Raw genomic sequence first — 20,276 nt, 5'->3', positions numbered from 1 at the left:
TACATCGGTGTATCCTAATCGAGTTCGAGCACCATACTGAAAACTGAGACCACGTGTTTTTTCCAGTTCTGAACTGGACAAAAACAAAAACCAATGATTCAAGCAAGTTGTTTCTGACCTCTGTAGGTCTTTGGATCAACGCAAATAACTTGAATTTCACGGGTTGTGCTGTAAAGGGTGTAATTAACAATTATTCCATGAGCGCGCGTTGGATATCACGCCGAGTTGGCTATAATCATCTCATATCCAACAAGCGCGAGTGGAATAATTGTTTTATTAAAAACGCCCCCAAGCATATGCTTGCCGTGTTTGTAGATCATGGTATAATGGTTCATAACCCATGATGGCTTAGCCAGTCAAAACTCTCAAATTGCATTATCCAATGATCCAGTTTTTAATAAAAGAGTATATAGAGGTAGTCAAGGGTTTCCCCTGGGTATTCAAGGATATATAGCAGTATGCAAGGTCGTAAAGGGGTATATCCAGATGTATGGGATTATATGAGTACAGGGGTATATAGGAGCGTGCAACGGAAACGACCAAAGGCTATTTCTTTACAATACTGGATGCGCAATAATTAATTATTCCATTCTCGCTTGTTGGATATGAGAATGATGGTAAACAGCTAACAAGGAGTGTAGTGCCGAGTTGGCCATAACCAGTCTCATATCCAACAAACGCGAATGGAATAATGGGTTTACTACATTTTAATTCAATTCTGAACACTTGGACACTTGAAGATTAAAGCCAAATTTTATTGGATTATTCTATTTAATTTTACAACCAACCGCAATCAGTTTCCATATTAGGTCAAACGGTACAGTAAGTATCATTATTTACCCTCGGATTTTTAGAGTAGCTAGTAGCTACTATCTCCGAACATTGAACAGAACAAATTAAACAATCCCAACTGAACGGAGGCAAACCAGTTGGTTATTTACAAGTGCAGCCACGAAATTGAACCAGGGACTACCAGGAACAAATTCAACGAGGGGTCAGAACGTGTCTTGAACCCGGAATCTCCGGATCTCAAGGCAAGCGGCCAAACCACTGGGCTGTACTGCCTCCTGTATACTGAGCTGATAACCGAGATTGACTGAACCAATCAGAAAGCTAGAAACGCAATATCCGAGGTCGAAAATATAATAATAGTGGGTACCTGAAGTATGCAGGGCTATAGAAAATATGTATTATCTGAGATGAATGAGTAATTTCTATTCAACTTTTCACATATCGAACTTTTTCGAGCCTTTTTTTTTTCTCTGCTCCCTTAACCGTTCATGTTTCCGTTCTTTGCAAATACGTTCCACTGGTTTAATTTTCTCACTGCATTTTTGATATCCAGAGCTCCGAGGTTGCCCATACTAACCTGTTATTGTGAAGCACATCAGAAAGCGAGGAAATATTACTGCTGGGCAACTCCGTGTAGTGGTACTTGTAAAGTTGGGCTCTGATGTAAATCGGGGGTTTGCGGGGAAAAGGATTTTTAGCCAAAAGATCTAGAACTTCTTGTTTTCCTTGAAGCAGCCTAAAGACCATATGTACAAACCAAGGATTGTATTCATAACTTCCCAGTGCAGCAAACCATATTTGCCAATCAAGGCGTGGCTGATGAGGCGCTGGAAAAGAAATGAACAAAAAAAAAAAAAGTAAGAAGAATCTGGCAACGGCTTACGACAAAACAAGTCACCGACTTTTGACTTAACTGAGGTAAACTCTAAAAGGCCTGTTTAAGAAGATGCACCCCCTTAATTCTTGGTAGTGGTTGGTTGGTTGACTTCCTTCCCTCTCGGGCGGAGAATATGGATAGTATGCCTGCATAGAGATCTTCACCCAAATATATTGACAAAGTAGTCTTTGCATCCTTGTTTTTGTCTTAGTAGCAAATACCTTTCCTCTAAAATTAAGTCTTCCTGGGAGGAGCCCTTGAATATCATTTATCTATTTTGCAATCTCAGTAGCAACGAAGTAGTTACCAGGAGGGACTCCTTTTGTGAGTCGTTTGTAAGGAAAGGAAAAGAAAGGAACTTTATTTAAGTGTCTAGTCTTCTAGCACTGGAGCACTAATTGGGTACACTGTAAACTGAAATCAGCAAATTAACACAAGTCAAATCAAATGTTGGTTTTTGAATAGAGAGGAAAACCGGAGTACCCGGAGAAAAACCTCTCGGTGCAGAGTAGAGAACCAACCAACACAATCCACATATGACGCCGAGTCTGCGAATCGAACCCGGGCCACATTGGTGGGTGGTGAGTGCTCTCACCACGGCGCCAGCCATGTAACACCTAATCTTAATCCTAATTATATATTCCAGTTCACCATACAACTTACGATCTTACAAAAAGTTGTAGAAGACGAACAAGAAATGGACTCGCAACATGATTTCGTAATACCAATCCCACTGACACGACATTCATCATTACGTTTCTGGTGTTAAACTGACCAAAGTTGACGTTTGACCCATATTATAATTCTCGTTAAGAACCTTACCAACTACTGGAGGAGGTCCCGATAAATTCCCAGGTTTATAGTGAAAGTGATATTCCTAAACAAAAAGACAAATGCGTGTCAAATGAAACTGAGACACATTTCAATAATAATTTTTAACGTTTCTGACTTACGGAGGTCGGAAGTATAAAAAACTAAATAAACAAATGTCTGAGGGGAAGCTAAGGTGTTTTTCTATTTTCCGGTACTGTTTTGAAAGCATCCACTCTTTGCATATTTAGGCAAAAGAGGACGTTTTCCGTGTTTCCATAGCCTCATCTAATCACGAGGGGGAATTGGGAGAATTCGATCAGTTACGTAAACCCGAGACGCAGTCGAGGGTTTGCATAACTGTTGAAAATTCTCCAAACTTCCCCGAGTGTTCAGATGAAGCTATGGAAACAAGGAAAAAAGTCCTCTATTGCTTTTATAAAATATTTCTCACAGATAATTCGACAAATGAAGGAAACAAATGCAGGATAACTCTTGATTTAAACAGATTTTCTTGGTACACGCTCTTATTTTCCACCAGCCAATCAAAACGCGCGTCTGACAACATATAACCAGCCGTGTTTCCATACTCTCATCTAAACACAGCTATTGACCAATGAGAGTGCGCGTACTATCCTTATTATTTTATAAAAACTAGTAGTAATCTCGGATTATTGAAGTGCGTTCGAAAAGTCGCTTCGGAAGCCAAGGAGAAGGGTTGGGGAAGAAACAATGTTATCGGACCGAAGTTTGAGAATATGAGCTTGTACTTCTTGAGGTGGTTTCAATAGGCGCCGAGTACTATGCATGCCAGAGCTACATCAAAAGAGTAAAGGACGAGATTTTAAGCTGGTTGCTTAAATCTTCAGTCCTCAGTTTTCGTGCTCAATCTACGAAAATTAAGACGCATTGTCCTTCGAAAATTTGACCGGCACGGTGTGACCCTACATTCTCGTGCTGCAGACGTGGTAAAAAGCAAAGATGCAAAAAGCCAAAAGCCCAAGTTGCACCGATTGAACGATTCCATGTGAACGCAAAATCAGGTCAAATGTTTTCAACCGTCCAAAATTTAGGTATTAAAAACCTTACCTTCCAGGGTCCGTCGAGATCATTGCTGCCTTCAATAACCACTTCCGGTCTGCCACCAACACCTGTCATGCTACGGAAAAAATAATCATAAGAGTTCAAACGTATTAATAATTCATGAGGATGATAGCCAATAGTTACGCAATATTCAGTTCACATTGATCACTTGATTTTACCCACTAGATCCATGGCAACGATTTTTTACCGCAACACTGATGGAAACGTTCGCATAAAGTCGGTGATAAGGTGATTCACAATTCAACATCGAAGAGTGTATCATTCTTAACCGCTTTGGCTAGTGGAGATTTGGCCGAAAAAAACGTTTTGAAGCTAGTTGAGGGGTTTTTTGGTCACTGTCGTGCTGTTTAAGAGCTAAATCTCCCTACAAACTCGTTTCTAGGTTGTACACTCCGCGGCCTTTTTAGCCAGGTGCAAAATAGGCGCTTGCAAAGTTCGGGCATGCGCAGAAAGCAAAATTTCGACAAAATTTTGCTTTCTCTCCTTCCCTCTCTTTTCGCTTTCCTTGCCTCATTTTTTTCAACTTGCTGGGCATTTGGTAGGTTTTATTTTGGTGGGAAGAGTTTCTGAGAAACCTTTCGTCATCTTAGAATTAGGTGCTCAGAAAGGTATGTGGGTAATGGAGCAAGCTTTTCATGGAGATTTTCAGGTCAGTGTTACATGGTTTTTTTGGCCGTGTCTCCAGTTTCCTTGACTGAATTGTGCTCATTCTGGTATAGTTTGAAAGATCTCTTCTCCCTGCACAAGTTAGTGGACAAAGCTGTTGCTGTCCGTTAGAGGTGATGACGTCAGAAGGGGTAGATGGAACCGTGGATAAAGCTGGACGTATTTTGCCAGATAGTAATCAAAGGGTTAAATAAGCCATTTAACAAGTTGGTAGTTGCAGAACAAAAACACAAGCTCTCATCCTTTAAAGAATTTACAATTATGTTGCTGATCAACATGTTGTATCTAAAACTCATAAAATCAGACTGTTGGGCTACTGTTGGAAGAATCTTTGGATTCTATTCCCCTTTGCCAAAGAAATCTTCCTACGCCTCCTCCTTCCCCGCTGTTTTCTTGCAGCAACTGTGTAAGTCTCTCTTACCTTCTAAATAAACCATACGAATTGACAAGTTCAAATGAATCAGTCTTCTGTCGCCATCTGTGAATGACTGGCCATAGATCAGCCTTGGCTTTGTGGCTGATGTCTGTGTAAGGCACCTGAAACATGTCACAAAAAGTAACAAACCACGAGTTAGTATGCCTTGCTCGTGCAACAAACTGTGTAATTAAAAACATTTCAACTGAAATGACTAAATACTTCTTAATAAAGTTGTGATTTGAAACTTTGAACTACCAGCTGAGATCCTTTACCACAGTGACTAGGTTTACAGGATTCTTTGAGTACAATATTTTTGCCTTATTAGAATATGCCCATCATTTTCTTCTTATCAGCAAAGAACTCAGCCCTGGGCCTGGTTGTTCGAAAGCCGATTAACTTAAGGTCATAGTCCAGCTTCAAGTTCTTTACGACCGCTGAATAAAAACACTGAGGACTCATTTTTACAGGGTTAGCCTCCAACTGGAGTGAATATATTTACAAATTCCAGCGAGAACATGACTTGTTCACAACTCTGCCTATTGTTTAGTTTCAAATTTCAGGCACCTTCCTCCCGATATTTGTGAATATAATCACTTGAGATGGAGGCTAACCCTGTAAAAATGCGTCCTCAGAGTTTTTGTTCAGTGGACATAAAGAACTTGAAACTGGACTATTCCTTAGTATAGACCTTATTCATAAATGGCGGCCAATTTATAATTCTTTTGTCGAAGTGCAAATTAGCCTACCAAGCCTCGATACCATACAGTGAATTGAAAAGAATTTTTTGCTCTAAAATGAGGCTTGGTAGGCTAATTTGCACGTGGACAAAAGAATTATAAATGTGACCGCCATTTATGAATACGGTCTATTGCATTGCGCATCCCTACTGCACATGATTTTCGCGTCATTAGCGCACACATGAGCACGTGCGTGTACAAAACGTTTAGAGATTTCCCTCAAGCTAAGTCGGATAGCGAAATACATGCTCCTTTCCTCTCAAACGAGCACGGTGACCGCCAATTTTTTTTTCAGGTATTTGCTAAGAACAGTCTAATAAAGAACATATTTGAAGAAGAAAAAAGTTTGATAGTAGAACATGAATTTTTTTGGAAGCAGTTCCGTTCTGGTTGTATTTTGGCTAAGGCGAGGACTTCAAGCTAACCACGGAACTGTCCCAAAAAGTGCGCTATTCCCACAACCAGGCAATCAAAAACGGCGTAAATGAAGCAATACTGCTTATGTGATTAAAAGACGCTTTATTTTCAAAATAAAATTTTGTGTCTTTGAAGTAACCAAGACTTAATTCTGTATGAAGATGATTCGAATTTTTAACGGACAACCAGTAAAAATACCCTATTTTAAGAACCTGCTGACGCGTAAACAAGCTCGGTGACCCCATTTTTTATTGCATTTTTTTAATGTACATATCATGAATGTTAATTACCGGTATGCCAAGTTTCCAAAAAAGTTTGATAGTAGAACAATTTTAAGGGAATTACCTTAATCCAGGATTAGCGTAAACTTTGCCTTCATTTTTTCAACTTTTTGGTAAAAATTTCTTTTGCTTATTTTTGTTTTTCAAGATTGACTTCCTGTGATGTAGAGCTTCGCTGAATATCAGCGTTGAACATCATTTGGGAGTAGAGAAATAAACTCCTTGGTAAATTTTTAATCAGGGATTAGCGTTAATCGGCTGTTGAACAAGCGGGCCCTGGATGTAGGAACTAATCAGGTTTCCCCGAAAATTTGAGCTTGACGTACCACTGCATACTTCGGTAAAACTCACACCAAATCTTCATAAAGCTCATTTTCAAATCAATAATATTAATTTTTACAGTCCTGTGATGATTTAATTCTTTCCCTCCTCAGAATATGAAATGAATTTTACTCTGTTTGATGCCAGACGATGTTACTCGTAAATGGAGGATGCTTTAGGGTGAATGGGTTATTAGGTCCACTCAAACACTATGTGAACTCCCTTTAATATAGAAATCTGCTGAACGAAAAGGAAATGTAAGCTAGGGTGGTAAATAGGCTATTTCCGAGTTCAAATCTGCCTCCTCTGCAAAGCGAGTCTAAGTGCGACGTTTTTCTTATGGTAATTAGTTTTCATTCATATTTAAAGTAGAACTAATTACCATCACAAAAACTTCGCACTTGGACTCGCTTTGAAGAGGAGACAGACATGAACTCGGAAATGGCCTCTTAACTTATACACACTTTAAATTATTAGATGTATTTATTTTTTTCAGAAATGATTTATGTGCATGTATGATTATTATTGTTGTCTTTTCAAAATCTCTGTCCTTACCAGGCTGATGGCAAACATTCCCAATGCTGCAAAACTAAAAATTGCCCATTGCAGTAAGGACCACAGCTTTTTGAATACTTTCCCTTTTTCTACCAAACACCTATAAAAGACACATACATAATAATAAAGCTTACCGTACGTAGCTTCATTTACCATATAAAAAACATTAAGTGGGCTGGAATGATAACTCAAAAGTGTCATAAACTTGCGTGTGATGTTGTCAGGCTTGATAGTAGTCAGAAATCTTTTTAAAAACTAACAATCTTGTTGTCGAATGTTAATGGTTTTCTTCATAATCCCAATTCATGTTTGGGATAATCCCCTACTGTATCTGCTCTCATGTGGGCTTGCATGATCTCAGAAGAATATGTCATCTTCTTTCCAATCCATATGGATTAACTGCACTGGTACACACAGTTTGTAATTTGGCTGCATACTTAACATGCAATGATGACATTCAAAGCTCTGAGCAAGGTGGCTATTAAAGCTGTTACTATTCTCAGCATGATTTTTTTTTTTTCGTTTTTGTTATCATTTGGAATGTACAGGTATATATATGAATGTATATACTGATTATGAAATTATGATTATTATTTGCAGTTGTGCCATGATTTTTCATTTGGCACCAAGACAGCAGTGTTCGACACTTACTTTCTTACTAATTTGCCCTTTGGGCAACCAGTTTTGTGTTTTTGTTTGCCCATAGTTTTTTTCGGCTGCCCACCTTCTAAAAACCAGTTGCCCATTAAAACCCAAAAGAGGCTTGTAAAAATGTCACTTTTCTGTAAAATGTGTGTAAAATGGGTTACGCAGAGCAACGCGACTCCCGCTCTGTGTCCATGCTGTTTTAGTGGCCTTCACAGTTTTGCTTCGACAAGCGTATCTTTAAGCGATTTTCCTGTTTTATAAGAGATCAAGGGAGACTAGGTTGGTTTTGAATTAAATGCCATTTGTCCAATAAAATGTTCCTGAAGCCTTTCAAAGCTGGTTGAAATTGCGCGACACAAGGTACAATTTTCTTGTGCGTTTGTCCGATATCAAAGCAGTGTCGTAGCGTATTTGGCCGTGCGAAAACTGGGTTCCACTGTTACAAACATTCTTTTTGTGCGGAGAAAGAGGGCGCTTTGTGATTTAAAATGTACCAATATATTTTAAACAGTGAAATTAATGCCGCAAAGAGATGTAACGTTGTTATTTTTTAATAGTGTTTGCGGTGACTACGTTATATTACTAGTTACTTTCTTCGTTGCAAATCAAATCGTTCCGCAAAAACTTAGTCGAACAAAAATTCTGATTGCCCGATCGGGCAAGCCTTAGAGTTGTTTTACTTGCCCACGGATATATTTTGCTTGCCCCGGGCAATCGGGTAAGTGTTAGTGTCGGACACTGCAGACAACTAAGCTGAATATGGAATATAAGCATGGAAACAAATAAACAAACTTAAGGGTTAGTGATTTTCTTCTTCTTCTTCTTCTTCTTCTTCTTACAACAATGCTACCTTTGAATGACCACCATGCCACAAGTGTTGTATTATTTTTTGGTCTGATACAACAGATGAAATGAAAGTTTGAATTTTCATTATTAGGCACTACAATGCTTACCCTACCAACGATGCAATGATTTCAACACCTAACGAAGCTGTACCAATCCATATTGTGACCGGAACAGCTTGATCCACTGCTTCAAAAAAGGCAGCCTTTGAGAAAGCTAGTAAAAATCAAATATTTTAGGTTTTGACAAACTCAAACATTTAAATTACATGTATATAAAATAGTACCAAGCGTGAGGTCAAGATGGCTGGATATTGGCCAAGGTCTTTTTTTTGCGTGTTTATGGACCAAGACGAAGTCGAGGTCCATAAACACGCAAAAAAAAGAACGAGGCCAATATCCAGCCATCTTGACAGAACAAGCTCGGTAACTAAAGGATCTATTATATGACTTAAAACACCAAAAAACGAACTTTGACCTTGTGACCAAGCGAGAAATCCCAAGCGGGCAGTATTGCTCTTCCTTGCCTGATCAGGTAGCCAATCACAGCACCCGATTTGGTTCATCTTGCCCGCTCAAAGAGCTACATGTAGTCATATAATTAAATGGCATATGATAGCTTTTATTTCAATGGTAACATTAAAAATTTTTTGTATAGACCAAATCGGCTAACTTAATCTTGTACCCAATTCAAATCTCCAAGGTTAAGATTCTCTGTGTACTGTCTTTGCATTATAATGTAGCATTCACATTAATTTTATATGATATGGAAATACTTGGAACAAAGGGTTTGAATTTGGTACAACACTTAGTAAGCCAATTTGGTCTATTGGTGGTTTACCTTAAATATATACTCAGTTATAAGAACCAGTGCCAAGTTTTTCTTTGTTTCTGGCCCATTTATTGACGATTGTCACAAAGAGATCCATTAGCTGAAAGATTTTGCATTGAATTAGGAAGGGAAAAGGAAGCAATCCCCCTACATGATTCCGACTTGCTAGAACACTCAAAAATAATTATTGATACCTGCCAGCTACGCAGGCCATTTTACTGAATAACTTACTGATCTTAGACTTCAAAATTTGTTCTGAAGAGATCTCCAATGCAAATAGCTCGATCATCCAATAAATCAAAACTGATAATGTTCCATATGTGAATATTTTGCTTGACACTTTTATTACAGCACTTTCTTGAGTTGGTATGACTTTACGACTTCCTAAAGAAAATCATAAAAGGGACCAAACAAATAGTGGGATGAAAATGCCATAGGCATAACATTTTCCAAAGGATGGCTAGCACTACCAAATACAACGACTGATACAATGTACCTATGTTATTATTTTATTCCATGCAGGCCAAGTAGTTCACGGCAAAAAAAGTGCAAACTGTGGGGAGTGTAACACAAAAATTTGGTTTCATTGAACAAGCTACAAAAGGTTAATTTGATATAGAGTGGTTTTCAATTGAGTGTCTTAAAACAAATACCAATTAGAAAGTAATTACTTCAACCAATCACAGCAGGTACAAACAGTGCTCTGTCATTTGAAAACTGCTCCAAACACCGTGAGGAAGATTTATGAGGTGATGTTTCGAGCATTAGCCTTTGTTAATCAATCTGACAAAGGGCTGATGCTCGAAATGCCAGCTTGCAAATCTCTCTTAAGGTTGTTATTTTATATTTTATTTTCAACTCGTTAGACAAAACTAGATTTCCAAAGCTTGATGTAAAGCTAAGTCTGCATCCTCTATAAAAAGTTGTTGTTAAGATATTAGGGAGCTTAAGCACCAGACACTTTTCATATGCGGATGACAACCGGAAGTGAAAATTTCACATGCTAGGAACAACTGTGACTCCTAGATTTTTAAGCTAATCATCTCTAATGAAGAAACGATACTGAGCAATATTAATGTGGTATTGTCAAGACAAGCTAACAAGGAAAACAGCTCACTTTCAGTTGCAGTGCGTGCCTCAAAACGTTGCATGCTTAAGCTCCCTAATAACTTATTACAACCGGCACACCTACAAGTGATTGAATCAAGAGGGAGAGCTGACCATCAATTCAAGCAAGTCATACTGTACAATATGGCTCACGATATTGACCAATCACAGCAAACATACTGTATGACAAATTTTATAACTGAACTCTTTTTTGACTTTCTGTGGACAGAGCAATAATAATAATAATAATAATAATAACAACAACAACAACAACAACAATAATAATAATAAATTAATAATATTGATATTCATTATTATAATTATCAATAATTACTAATTGTAGTTATCAAATTGGGCATTTCTGGTATACATTCTTATCAGTAGCTTCAGTGGGTTCATTAATTGGCCATTTCATTTTGCAACATATACCCAATAGTTTAAATCGAGTGTTGCAAAACCAAACCCAAAGTAATTACTTTGTACAATCAAAAAGGACGAGACAATCCAGTGAACCAATCAAAACTCGAAGTAACTTACAAGTAGCTGACACAAAGCACAGGAAAATGTGTGCGTGCGAGCTATGATTGGTTTTGGTTTCACTTTTTGATTGTTTAAAAACTGGCATGAGAACTTTGAACCAATCACTGAATGAAGTAATGCAAAACCAAAGCAATTTGCTCATTACTTTTGACACTTGATTGAAAATCGCTTTACTCAACAATAATAATAATAATAATAATAATAATAATAATAATAATAATAATTATTATTATTATTATTACTGTTAATCATTATTGGGTGAAATGGCCAATGCTCCCAAGCAACTGATATGATTACTTGTAGTGTTAAGACAGAATGTAACTAATGTGAAAAAACAAACAAAGAGTTTAGCAATGCATGTAACCTCTCACCTAACCAGGACGGCAGAACTGTTGTAAGATGCTCATCATCAAGGATTGATAACAATAATGCAATGGCCAAAAGATTAAAGAAGTTGTAGTTACCAGTTAGAATTATCAACACTTGAAAAAATATCTGGTGAAAACAACAGTACAAAATGCTTTTAATCTGGTGAAAACAACAGTACAAAATGCTTTTACCCCATGAAAAAATATTTATTTTTCAGGATACTTATGATCCTTAATTGTAATAATTCCATGTCGTAATAAGGTCTACAGCTGTAGCAACAATAATTATTTGCTAAAAATTAATTACTTGGGCTTTCCAGGGGAAATGACCAAGGATGACTTTCGTCTTTCTGTCACAAATCGCGCTTAAGCTCGTAAAGCCGGTCATGCGTGAAGTTAACTAAGGTGCATAAGTGGTATGGTTGGGCAATGGCTGATGCATTTTTTTAGTGCAAATCCAAAGTTTAAGGCCCTGTTTATATGCCTAATCGAGAACTGGTAAGAGGGTCACCCTCCCAGCCGAGTTAACTTTAGGGAGCGTTTATGTGGGAAAAGAACTGACCCTATTGCCCAAGTCAAGAGCTGCCTGTCTCAGTTTCGATCGTCAGGAGACTGAAAAGACAGCACTTTGGGTGAGCCGAAGTGTTTACATGGAAAAAAGTTGGCCCAGCTCAGAGGGTGACCCTACCATCGAAAAAGGGTGACCTGGCTAGTCTGGTCGCCCTTCTAGCCGAGCCAACTTTTTTTTCTCGTGTTAATGGTTCGCCGTATTTTATAGGGAAATGTAGGAAAAGTTGGCTCGCCCAGGGTAGCTGGGGTAGGCAAGTGACCCTTCTACTCGAAAAAACTTTTCTCCATATAAATGGAGCCTAAGCCAACCTGCATTAGTGGCATTGAATGAAAATTGCATCACTGAAAGTATGCACAAATACATGTATGGTGCCTAATATAACATATAATACATACAAATGCACAAATCAGTCGTGGTAGACCCACACTAAAATATGTTGGGTGTTTGTACACTGGACAGGTGGGTGTTTGTGTGACTGCACAATCAGTGCTTCCCCAAATAATGACAAGATGATTTTTGTGAACAGTACTATGATATGAAAATAAATTGTGTGCACTGCATGCTGATAAAATACCTGTGAATAAAATGAAAAAATCCTCAAGGATCGAACAGGAACGAAAAACAACCAAGATAATGCTATTAAAATAACATAACTGAAACAAAATGAAGAAACAAAAGAAAGGTTACTACCGATTATTGATTGCAAGTAAAATATACATTGCCAAAGCTGAGGTTTATTAATTTAATCTTACTAAAAAACTTACGTTAAAACTATGCTTAGTCGCTGGAACCATTTGGGAAACTGGTGAGCATACCAAGCCAGTGGTGTTGGAATACACTGGACAAAAAAACAAAAAAATAAGAAATTGAAAAAAAAATTAGTTGTAGCAATGAAGAAAGTTTTTTTTTCATTATTGTACAAGTGCTACATGGACAAGGCCCAGGGCTCGAGACTAACGGTAGCCAACCCACTGGCTAGTGAAATTCCAGATTTTGAGCTTTCACTAGCCATTGTTGAGGGTAAAATTGTGAAGCAGTGGAATTCTGGATGAAAACAAACATGAAAATTACTTAGGAGGAAAGAGGCAGAAGGAGAGAATAGAAACTAATAACAAACAGAAACTGTCAAGCCAAATTCACGGAATTAACTGCCTCAAAAAATGGTACATGTAATTGGGTGTTACAAAAACTAAGATTCTCGAAAACAAATGGGACTTGCAGTATGAAAACTACTTTACATTAAGACTAGGGTCTCAGTTTGTGAATTTGGCAGCTTCTGCAGGTATCACAGCAGAAATTATGTAAAACAAAAGAAACAAAAGACAGACAACAAAACAGCTCCAAATAAAGACTAATCCCAAGTGACCCAAAACACAATGCTTTTCAGTACCTGCAGTACCGGTAATTCCATGCCCCTCACATAACGGCCAAGGGTCCAAATAATTACTGCTGGTTTTGATAACTTTGTGCGTCTTGCCCAGCAGATAAACAGCGAAATTTTGAGGTAAGAATTGTCAAACTTGTTTGCTTTCGGTGGGGAGATCCATATTGTACATTAAAAATGTTTGAGTGCACTTTAAGCCATTGTGGGCTTGTCAAGGACTTTATCTTTTTAGTATACGTACCTGTGATTCGTAGTGCCAATCAAGAGCGGTTAATCCCCACCACGTAGGGCATCGACTGGACAGCTTAACAATTCCAGAGCAGAACATCAGTCTAAAGGCAAGCCATTTCACTAACCAAAGGGTGATGTTATCATGGTGCCTGTCAAAAACCAAAAAGGTCAAAATATGGCATGGCATAGTGAGCTATGTAGTCTTGCAAAAAAGCGATATGTTATTCTTGGGCATGAGGGTCCATATTGGAAAAAAACTGTCCCCAAGTTCTTGAGCAGGGCCCAAGGCCACAGGCAAAGGAAGGGTAGGAGACAGAGTATTTTTTCATGACTTTCAAAAACTCAAGTCATCCAGTTCAATTCTGCATAAACTGATCAGGCAATTTCCTGGTGAAATTTTCCTACCACAAAAATACAAGGGAAATACATTTAGAAGAGCTCAAAGCACAAAGCACAAAAAAAATGTATAACCCAATGTAAAGAAGCCATTGGTAGGCATGCAGCCACTGGTCAAACAAAATGATTCTGTCTGGCTTTGTTGCTTAAAGAATGAAAAATATTGTTCTGCTCGTGGAACCAAGCAGATTGCAGGATTTTCAATATTCCACCTTCCCACACTCGTTAGCAGCTAAGGCAGTTGAGCCCTCTCGTGTGAAAAAGCATGTAATTGTGGAGCATTCGTTGCAGTTGTTTCCCCTTCCTGCCCCTTTTTCCCCACTCTTTTTTATAACCTCCTGTGCTGTGAGGGGGCTCATGACTGGGTTGCCAGGATTTCCTAGCCATGGGAGAAGTCTCCACCTAGGAGCTGGCTGCCAATAAGGAAAGCTTCTGGATGTCTCAGACACCCAAACTCTACTAAGCAATGGAGAAAGGTACATTTAAGAGACCTGACCCCAGCTGTTCAAAGGCCAGATCTGGTAGATAAGTCATTATCCGTTTTTTTTTTTTTTTCAATCTCTGCAAATCTTGTAACTGTGAAAATGCACTCTAAGCACATCTAGTTAAAGGTGTGCAAGCAATCTTGGCCAATGTTTATTGTGAAGTATATTTTATACTCTGGATAACGTTATCTGGCCTTTGAACTTGGACCAACTCTAAATGAAGATTTTTGTTTGTTGCTGTACCCACCTGTTTTCATTACTTGATTTAAACAGCTTCAGAGGAGACACAAGGATTGTTAAGAATCCTGTTTCCATGAGAAGAATATCCCTGAATAAGAAGGAAAATTAATTTTAAAGAATAGTTCTTACCATTTTCTTCACAAGGAACCATCACTGCAATCAATGGAACAACTTGAACAGTTTTGAATTTAACGATGAAATGATATATGAATGGATCATATATTGAACTGTGGATACGAAATCAAGTGAAACTATGATCCTCACAGTTATGAAAAATTGCGTTCATAAAGTTCTGCGAGGATCATAGCTTCACTTCATATCCACAGTTCGATATATGATCGATCCAATTCATATATCATTTCATCGTTGATTCATTCCTCACGGGAACATCAGAACCCATAAATGACCAGCTCCCAACATCAGTGAGCTTCATAGCTCAGTTGGTTAGAGCGTCGCATCGGTATTGCGAGGTTACGGGTTCAAACCCTGTTGAAGTCCTGAATTTTTCAGGCTTCTCTACGCAATTCCAAAAATCGCGTTCATAACTGCAAGGATTATAGCTTCCCTTCAGTTTTGAATTTGGAAGCCTGAAAAAAAAAAAAAAAAAGCTGGCTTGAACAGGACTCAAACTCATTACAGTGCGATAATATGCTGCATACGGTGCTGGCACTGAGCAGTTATCTGTTATCAGTTATCAGAGCCTAATCAAATTTTATCCTTCATCTTTAGCTTAGCAAAATGCATTCCCAGTAGGAATGGGAAAAGAAAGAAACAGATTTCTCTTTTGGACCAGGGCAATGACTGCCTAATATGGAGATTTCAGTGATATTATAATATAGTTAAATGAAATTTAACATAGTTAATGACTAGGAGCTAGTCTGGTCAATAGTGTTTTGCAGGCGGTTGTTAGTGTCTTGGCCGTCTGTTAGCGTTTTGTTGAGCGTTTTGGTGCATTCTGTAGCGTTTGTTATAGTTACATGGTTAATGACCGGGAGCTAGTCTGGTCAGTAGGGTTTTTGCAGGCGTTTGTTAGCGTTTGAGGCGTTCTGTAGCGTTTGCAGCAGTCTTAAGGTTGCGGGAGCCCTGGGGCTGACTTTGTCCAGCGGTATTCCTGGCTAGTGCCATGCGTTGTGGTCCCATGTGTTTGCTGCTCTGTTGGCGTGGCGTTGTGAGTCGAATTGGGAGTTTAGTGTTTCTCGGCGTTCCCTCCCTATCCCCCCCCCTTTTTTTTGTATTCTCTTTATTTCTTTCTTTCTTTCTTTATTTATTTATTTATTTATTTTTTGTTTCCACTGAGCTATCTGGCTCAAGTGTGATGGGTGCCTGAGGGGGGCCTGCACGGGGGGCTCGTGGCTTGGTTGCGGGTTGGGCAGGCCATTCGGGTGTCCTAGCGCCTTGGGTATGTGACTGCGGTTGCAGCCCCCAGGCTTCTTGGGCACCTACCCTCCGCTGGCGACTTGGGCGTTAACCCATTGTACAAGTTATTTGCAACATGTTTTATTCACTGGCAGGAACCAAATCCGAACTTCCAGCATAATTTATTTGGGTCCTGATTGTTGTAAGGATACCAGCGCTCAAAGAATTTTTTTTTTTTGGCTTTGGAAGCACTTGTGTGACCAGGTGTAAATTTTTAGGCGCACTGCTGAAACTTTAAGCGCAGAGTTAAACATTTTAGGCACACAGCTTCAAATACTTGGAGCACCTACTCCAAAAGAATACTTAATTAACGCTCCAAAAAGAGCAACTCAGGCTTCGTGTTGCAATATTGGCCTATTCTGGCAGTATTGAACACAACGATAACAAATAAAAGAAACAGGATATTTCAAAACTTTATTACAGTATTTGGTGCTTGGTTGTGTTATATCTATGTTAAATTTATATTATTTCATCAATCGGAGTACGTTAGTATGATCAGGTGAGTAAGCACTAGAGAAATCACACTGTATTTTGGCTTTTAAGGTGCCATGGTGAGACCACAAATGATTTTTTAGGTGCACAGCCAAAACTCTAGTCCCATATGCAACCAGTTGGTCGTTAACTTTGAGCCCTGATACAAAATAATAAACGTTGAAATGCCAGTTTACCAATCGATTTGATCTAATAATAGCATTTTAGCACGTGTTGATAATTTTAATGTGAATCTCCGCATAAATGAAGAATTTCTAACTTATATTCCATATATTCCTATTCTGGAAAACGGTCAATCACATGCGCCCTAAAAATAAGCAAGATAAATAACAAAATGAAACTATTAATTTTCATAGTTAAATTCATTTGCCATTATAGCTTACAAATTAAACAAGGGCCACTAGTTTATGTAACTATTATAATACTGCTGGCGTCATGTTGCCCTCTTTAAATAAAGATATTTATTTTAATTACAAAGTAGTATTGTGAGAGAGCTCGCCTCCCACATGTTGGCCTGGATCCGATTCCCAGACTCAGTATCATGCGAGGGAGCTGAGTTTGTTGGTTCTCTAGTCTTCTCTGAAAGGTTTTTCTCAACATACATGCATGTACTTCGGTTTCCCTCTCTCTTAAAAAACCAATGTTTGATTTGATTTGAGTTAAATTGATTGATTTTTATGTACAGGTACAGTACAGTATCCCCTGAATTAGAGCACAGCACAGCACAGCACAGCACCAGAAGAATTGACACTTAAATAAATTTTATCATTACTATTATAATAATAATGTTACAATTACTGTATTTACTCGTGTATAAGTCGAACTCGTGTATAAGTCGACCCCAATTTTCAAGGTCAAAAATCGGATTTTTCATCATTTCTGGTTAAAGAAATAAAATTCACACCAATAGAAATTGCCCAAAACCCCAGTCTTTTCTTCCCGAGAATGTATTGAAAACACAGTGAATTAAAAAAAGCAGAGGGAATCCAGAGAGGACTGCTTGGTCAGGTCTTTTGTGTATCACTCGTGTATAAGTCGAGGCTGATTTTTTTTGGGATGATTTTTTGGTCGTAAAAGGTCGACTTATACATGAATAAATACGGTACCATACAAGTCTCACCACACCAATGACCTTGATATCTTACCATTGAAAGTAAACAAATGTCTGTCCAACCTGAAAATATCATGACAATAGTAATTATGTTAATTTTGTTTCAAACATTATTTTGCTATATTTCTTAATTTTATGCAATCAATGGCAGTGATAATAATGCTAGCCTAAGTAGCTGGTAGGAGGCAATAACTTACAGCATGAACAATCTCGCCAACAAACCCACCAGCTATGTAAGCCACAATAATTCCAACAAAAACTGTTGTCGCCTGGGGTGCCTTATTTGCGAGTGCGGGTGATCACATTTCTGAACAAGTAGCCCGAACGAGCGTCTTACTTGATTCATCCTCAATCTCTTGTAAATGTGATCCCAGCTGGAATTAATTAATTCTGGTCTCTTGAAAAAATGACTCGGGCCACTAACTTTTAATGTTGGAAGCCCGAAGGGCTCCTGTACAATTTTCTTAGGCAGCAGCCTTGAACTCAAAGTCATTCTCAAAATTTGGATGGTCCTGTTGGTTCCAACCAAATTATCAATCCTACCAAAAACTCAGTTGTCAAGACCAATCCATGCTCCCCGGGGAACAGGGATGATGGCACAGTGGTGAGTGCTCCGGCCTGGGTTCCTCGGCATCACAAGTGAGTTAAGCTTGTTAATTGTTAAGGAGCAAGGATGGCACAGTCAGTTAGTGCGCGGCCTTGGTGCAAGAGGTCCTGAGTTCGATTCCCGGATCTCGCATCTTTGTTTTGACTTATTTCCTTTTCGTGTAGCTAAGTAGCTTTAAAGCTTTAAATACCTGTTAAATGGAGCACTGATGGAGAGGGGGGAGTAAAATGAGCGCACTGTCGACCTCAGGTTTGTCAGTTGAATTACTGTTACAAGTTATCGATGTTAAATATGGTTACTTTACTTTTACTTTTACCTTTTAAATTGGTTCTCTACTCTGCTCCAAAAGGTTTTCCTCTAGGAACTCCGGTTTTCCCCTCTCATTAAAAACCAATGTTTAATTTGATTTCATGTTTCAGTTTAAATGAGTTGTGTAGCTCCTAGGTGGCACATGGTTAAATAAGGTATTTATTTTATTGCTTTTATCATTAGGTATTATACTTTTCATCTACCGAATCCTCAAGTAGTGCTTAGCATAATCACCTGATATAAAGAATAGTACAGAAACCACAGCATGAAAAATGTAATAGAATCTCTCCAGGATTTGAATGACATAGCCAACAATGACAAAAGCATTCCAAGCAGACACAGGAACTCCATTCCAGTTTCCGTGTCAAGTCCAAGCTTTGGTGTCAGCCATAAAAGTGTTGGCTTTCGCCAAAAGTTGTCCTGTATTGATGAACTCTCTAGAAAGAAAATGAAATTTGATTATTTGCAAAAGGGCCTATATGAAAACATTTTTTTTTCTTTGATGATGACAAATTTTCCTAATGCAGAAGATTATATATTAAGTATTTAAACTGGTCACCAATTTTAAAGGGGACATAGTTTTTGTGTGGAGGAAGAGTTTGCCAACCTAAAGACTCCTGAACCACCCCCGTCCCCATAGACGAGTAAAAAAGACAGAGTAAAATCTGTTAAGTATCACTTCCAGGGGTGAATGGGTTAGGTCCATTCCATTTAAAATCCACATTTTAAATCCACCTCCCTGTTGACAATGTCGGCACTCTTTCATCTTTTAAATATTTCTGAAGGGTATTGGAAAAAATCTTCTGAGCGCGGAAATAAAATATCAACTTTTTCTGAAGGGGGAAATGTGTCAGCACTTTGATCTCCTAATTCTTATGGAAATTCGCACAATCTCGTCAACAGGAAGGGGGTGGGGGGGGGGGGGTGTGGATTTTAAATGGAATGGCCCTTAAGTTGAGGTATACATTTTCGAGTGCCATGCGTTTTTTTTTTACCAGTTTAACATTTAACATGTTTTCATAACATTTGACTTGCATTTACTTCCATAATCTGGAACAAAGGACTATATAAATGGCCTGATTTAAAAAAAAAATCACAATGCAACAAGTTAATAATAGCTGCAAATAGAATGTTCTGGCGTGTTTAAATACATGTACACTTAAATTCATTGAAATAACAATGCATTGTTTGCCTGCAAACATTCTCATACGATTTATAAAACTAACACTTTTGACAAGGGATCACTAAATGCAACAGAATATCTCACCTCCAGAAAGGGCAAGCTTCGCTGGAAGAACTCCATTCCGACCATAAAGGCCTATTGTTCAAAAAGCGCGGTACAAATTAGCGATTCATAACTGCACGAGTTTGACCTCGCTAGTGACCCAGAGAAAATAACACAACAGCAGAGCAAACTGAAAGCACTTACCAGGTATTTGGACGTAAAGAGAGGAAAAAGCAAAGAGATAAATAACAGACATGAACCATAAAAATGTATTTCTAACAAGGATTTGCTTGCCGTAACCCGCCATGTTGGATTTTCCCTAAGAGACAGAGAGAACAACTTACACCTATCTTCATGTAAGCTTTACGCAATATCAGCTGATGTGTCACTCAGTCCTGTGTTAATGTTGGCGCCTGATTTAAAATGAAAGCTACGATGTTTTTCGTGGTTTACTTTCATTGCGAAGAAAAAGATCAGCAAAAAGTACGAATTAG

At 38.4% G+C, this 20,276-nt stretch overlaps 1 protein-coding gene across 1 annotated transcript in view; it reads right to left on the bottom strand.

Moving 5' to 3' along the window:
- The window catches only part of LOC138059380 (lipase maturation factor 2-like), a 22,283-nt gene extending 2,161 nt beyond the window's left edge, over window positions 1-20,122 (bottom strand). The window contains exons 1-16 of the mRNA XM_068904971.1: window positions 19,987-20,122; window positions 19,825-19,875; window positions 18,792-18,994; window positions 17,676-17,704; window positions 14,630-14,710; window positions 13,512-13,650; window positions 12,651-12,724; window positions 12,461-12,539; window positions 11,319-11,442; window positions 9,532-9,684; window positions 8,580-8,685; window positions 6,979-7,078; window positions 4,671-4,786; window positions 3,569-3,638; window positions 2,492-2,546; window positions 1,370-1,619 (exon numbers count right to left, since the gene is read on the bottom strand). Coding sequence (XP_068761072.1) covers window positions 1,370-1,619; window positions 2,492-2,546; window positions 3,569-3,638; window positions 4,671-4,786; window positions 6,979-7,078; window positions 8,580-8,685; window positions 9,532-9,684; window positions 11,319-11,442; window positions 12,461-12,539; window positions 12,651-12,724; window positions 13,512-13,650; window positions 14,630-14,710; window positions 17,676-17,704; window positions 18,792-18,994; window positions 19,825-19,875; window positions 19,987-20,089 — 1,733 coding nt within the window. The 5' untranslated portion in view covers window positions 20,090-20,122. The remainder of the gene's footprint in view (window positions 1-1,369; window positions 1,620-2,491; window positions 2,547-3,568; window positions 3,639-4,670; window positions 4,787-6,978; window positions 7,079-8,579; window positions 8,686-9,531; window positions 9,685-11,318; window positions 11,443-12,460; window positions 12,540-12,650; window positions 12,725-13,511; window positions 13,651-14,629; window positions 14,711-17,675; window positions 17,705-18,791; window positions 18,995-19,824; window positions 19,876-19,986) is intronic.
- Window positions 20,123-20,276: the final 154 nt, after the last annotated feature.

The sequence above is a fragment of the Montipora capricornis genome, chromosome 8 (genome assembly GCF_036669925.1).
Source record: "Montipora capricornis isolate CH-2021 chromosome 8, ASM3666992v2, whole genome shotgun sequence".
Lineage (NCBI taxonomy): Eukaryota > Metazoa > Cnidaria > Anthozoa > Scleractinia > Acroporidae > Montipora > Montipora capricornis.
This window is presented reverse-complemented; position numbering and strand designations above follow the sequence as displayed.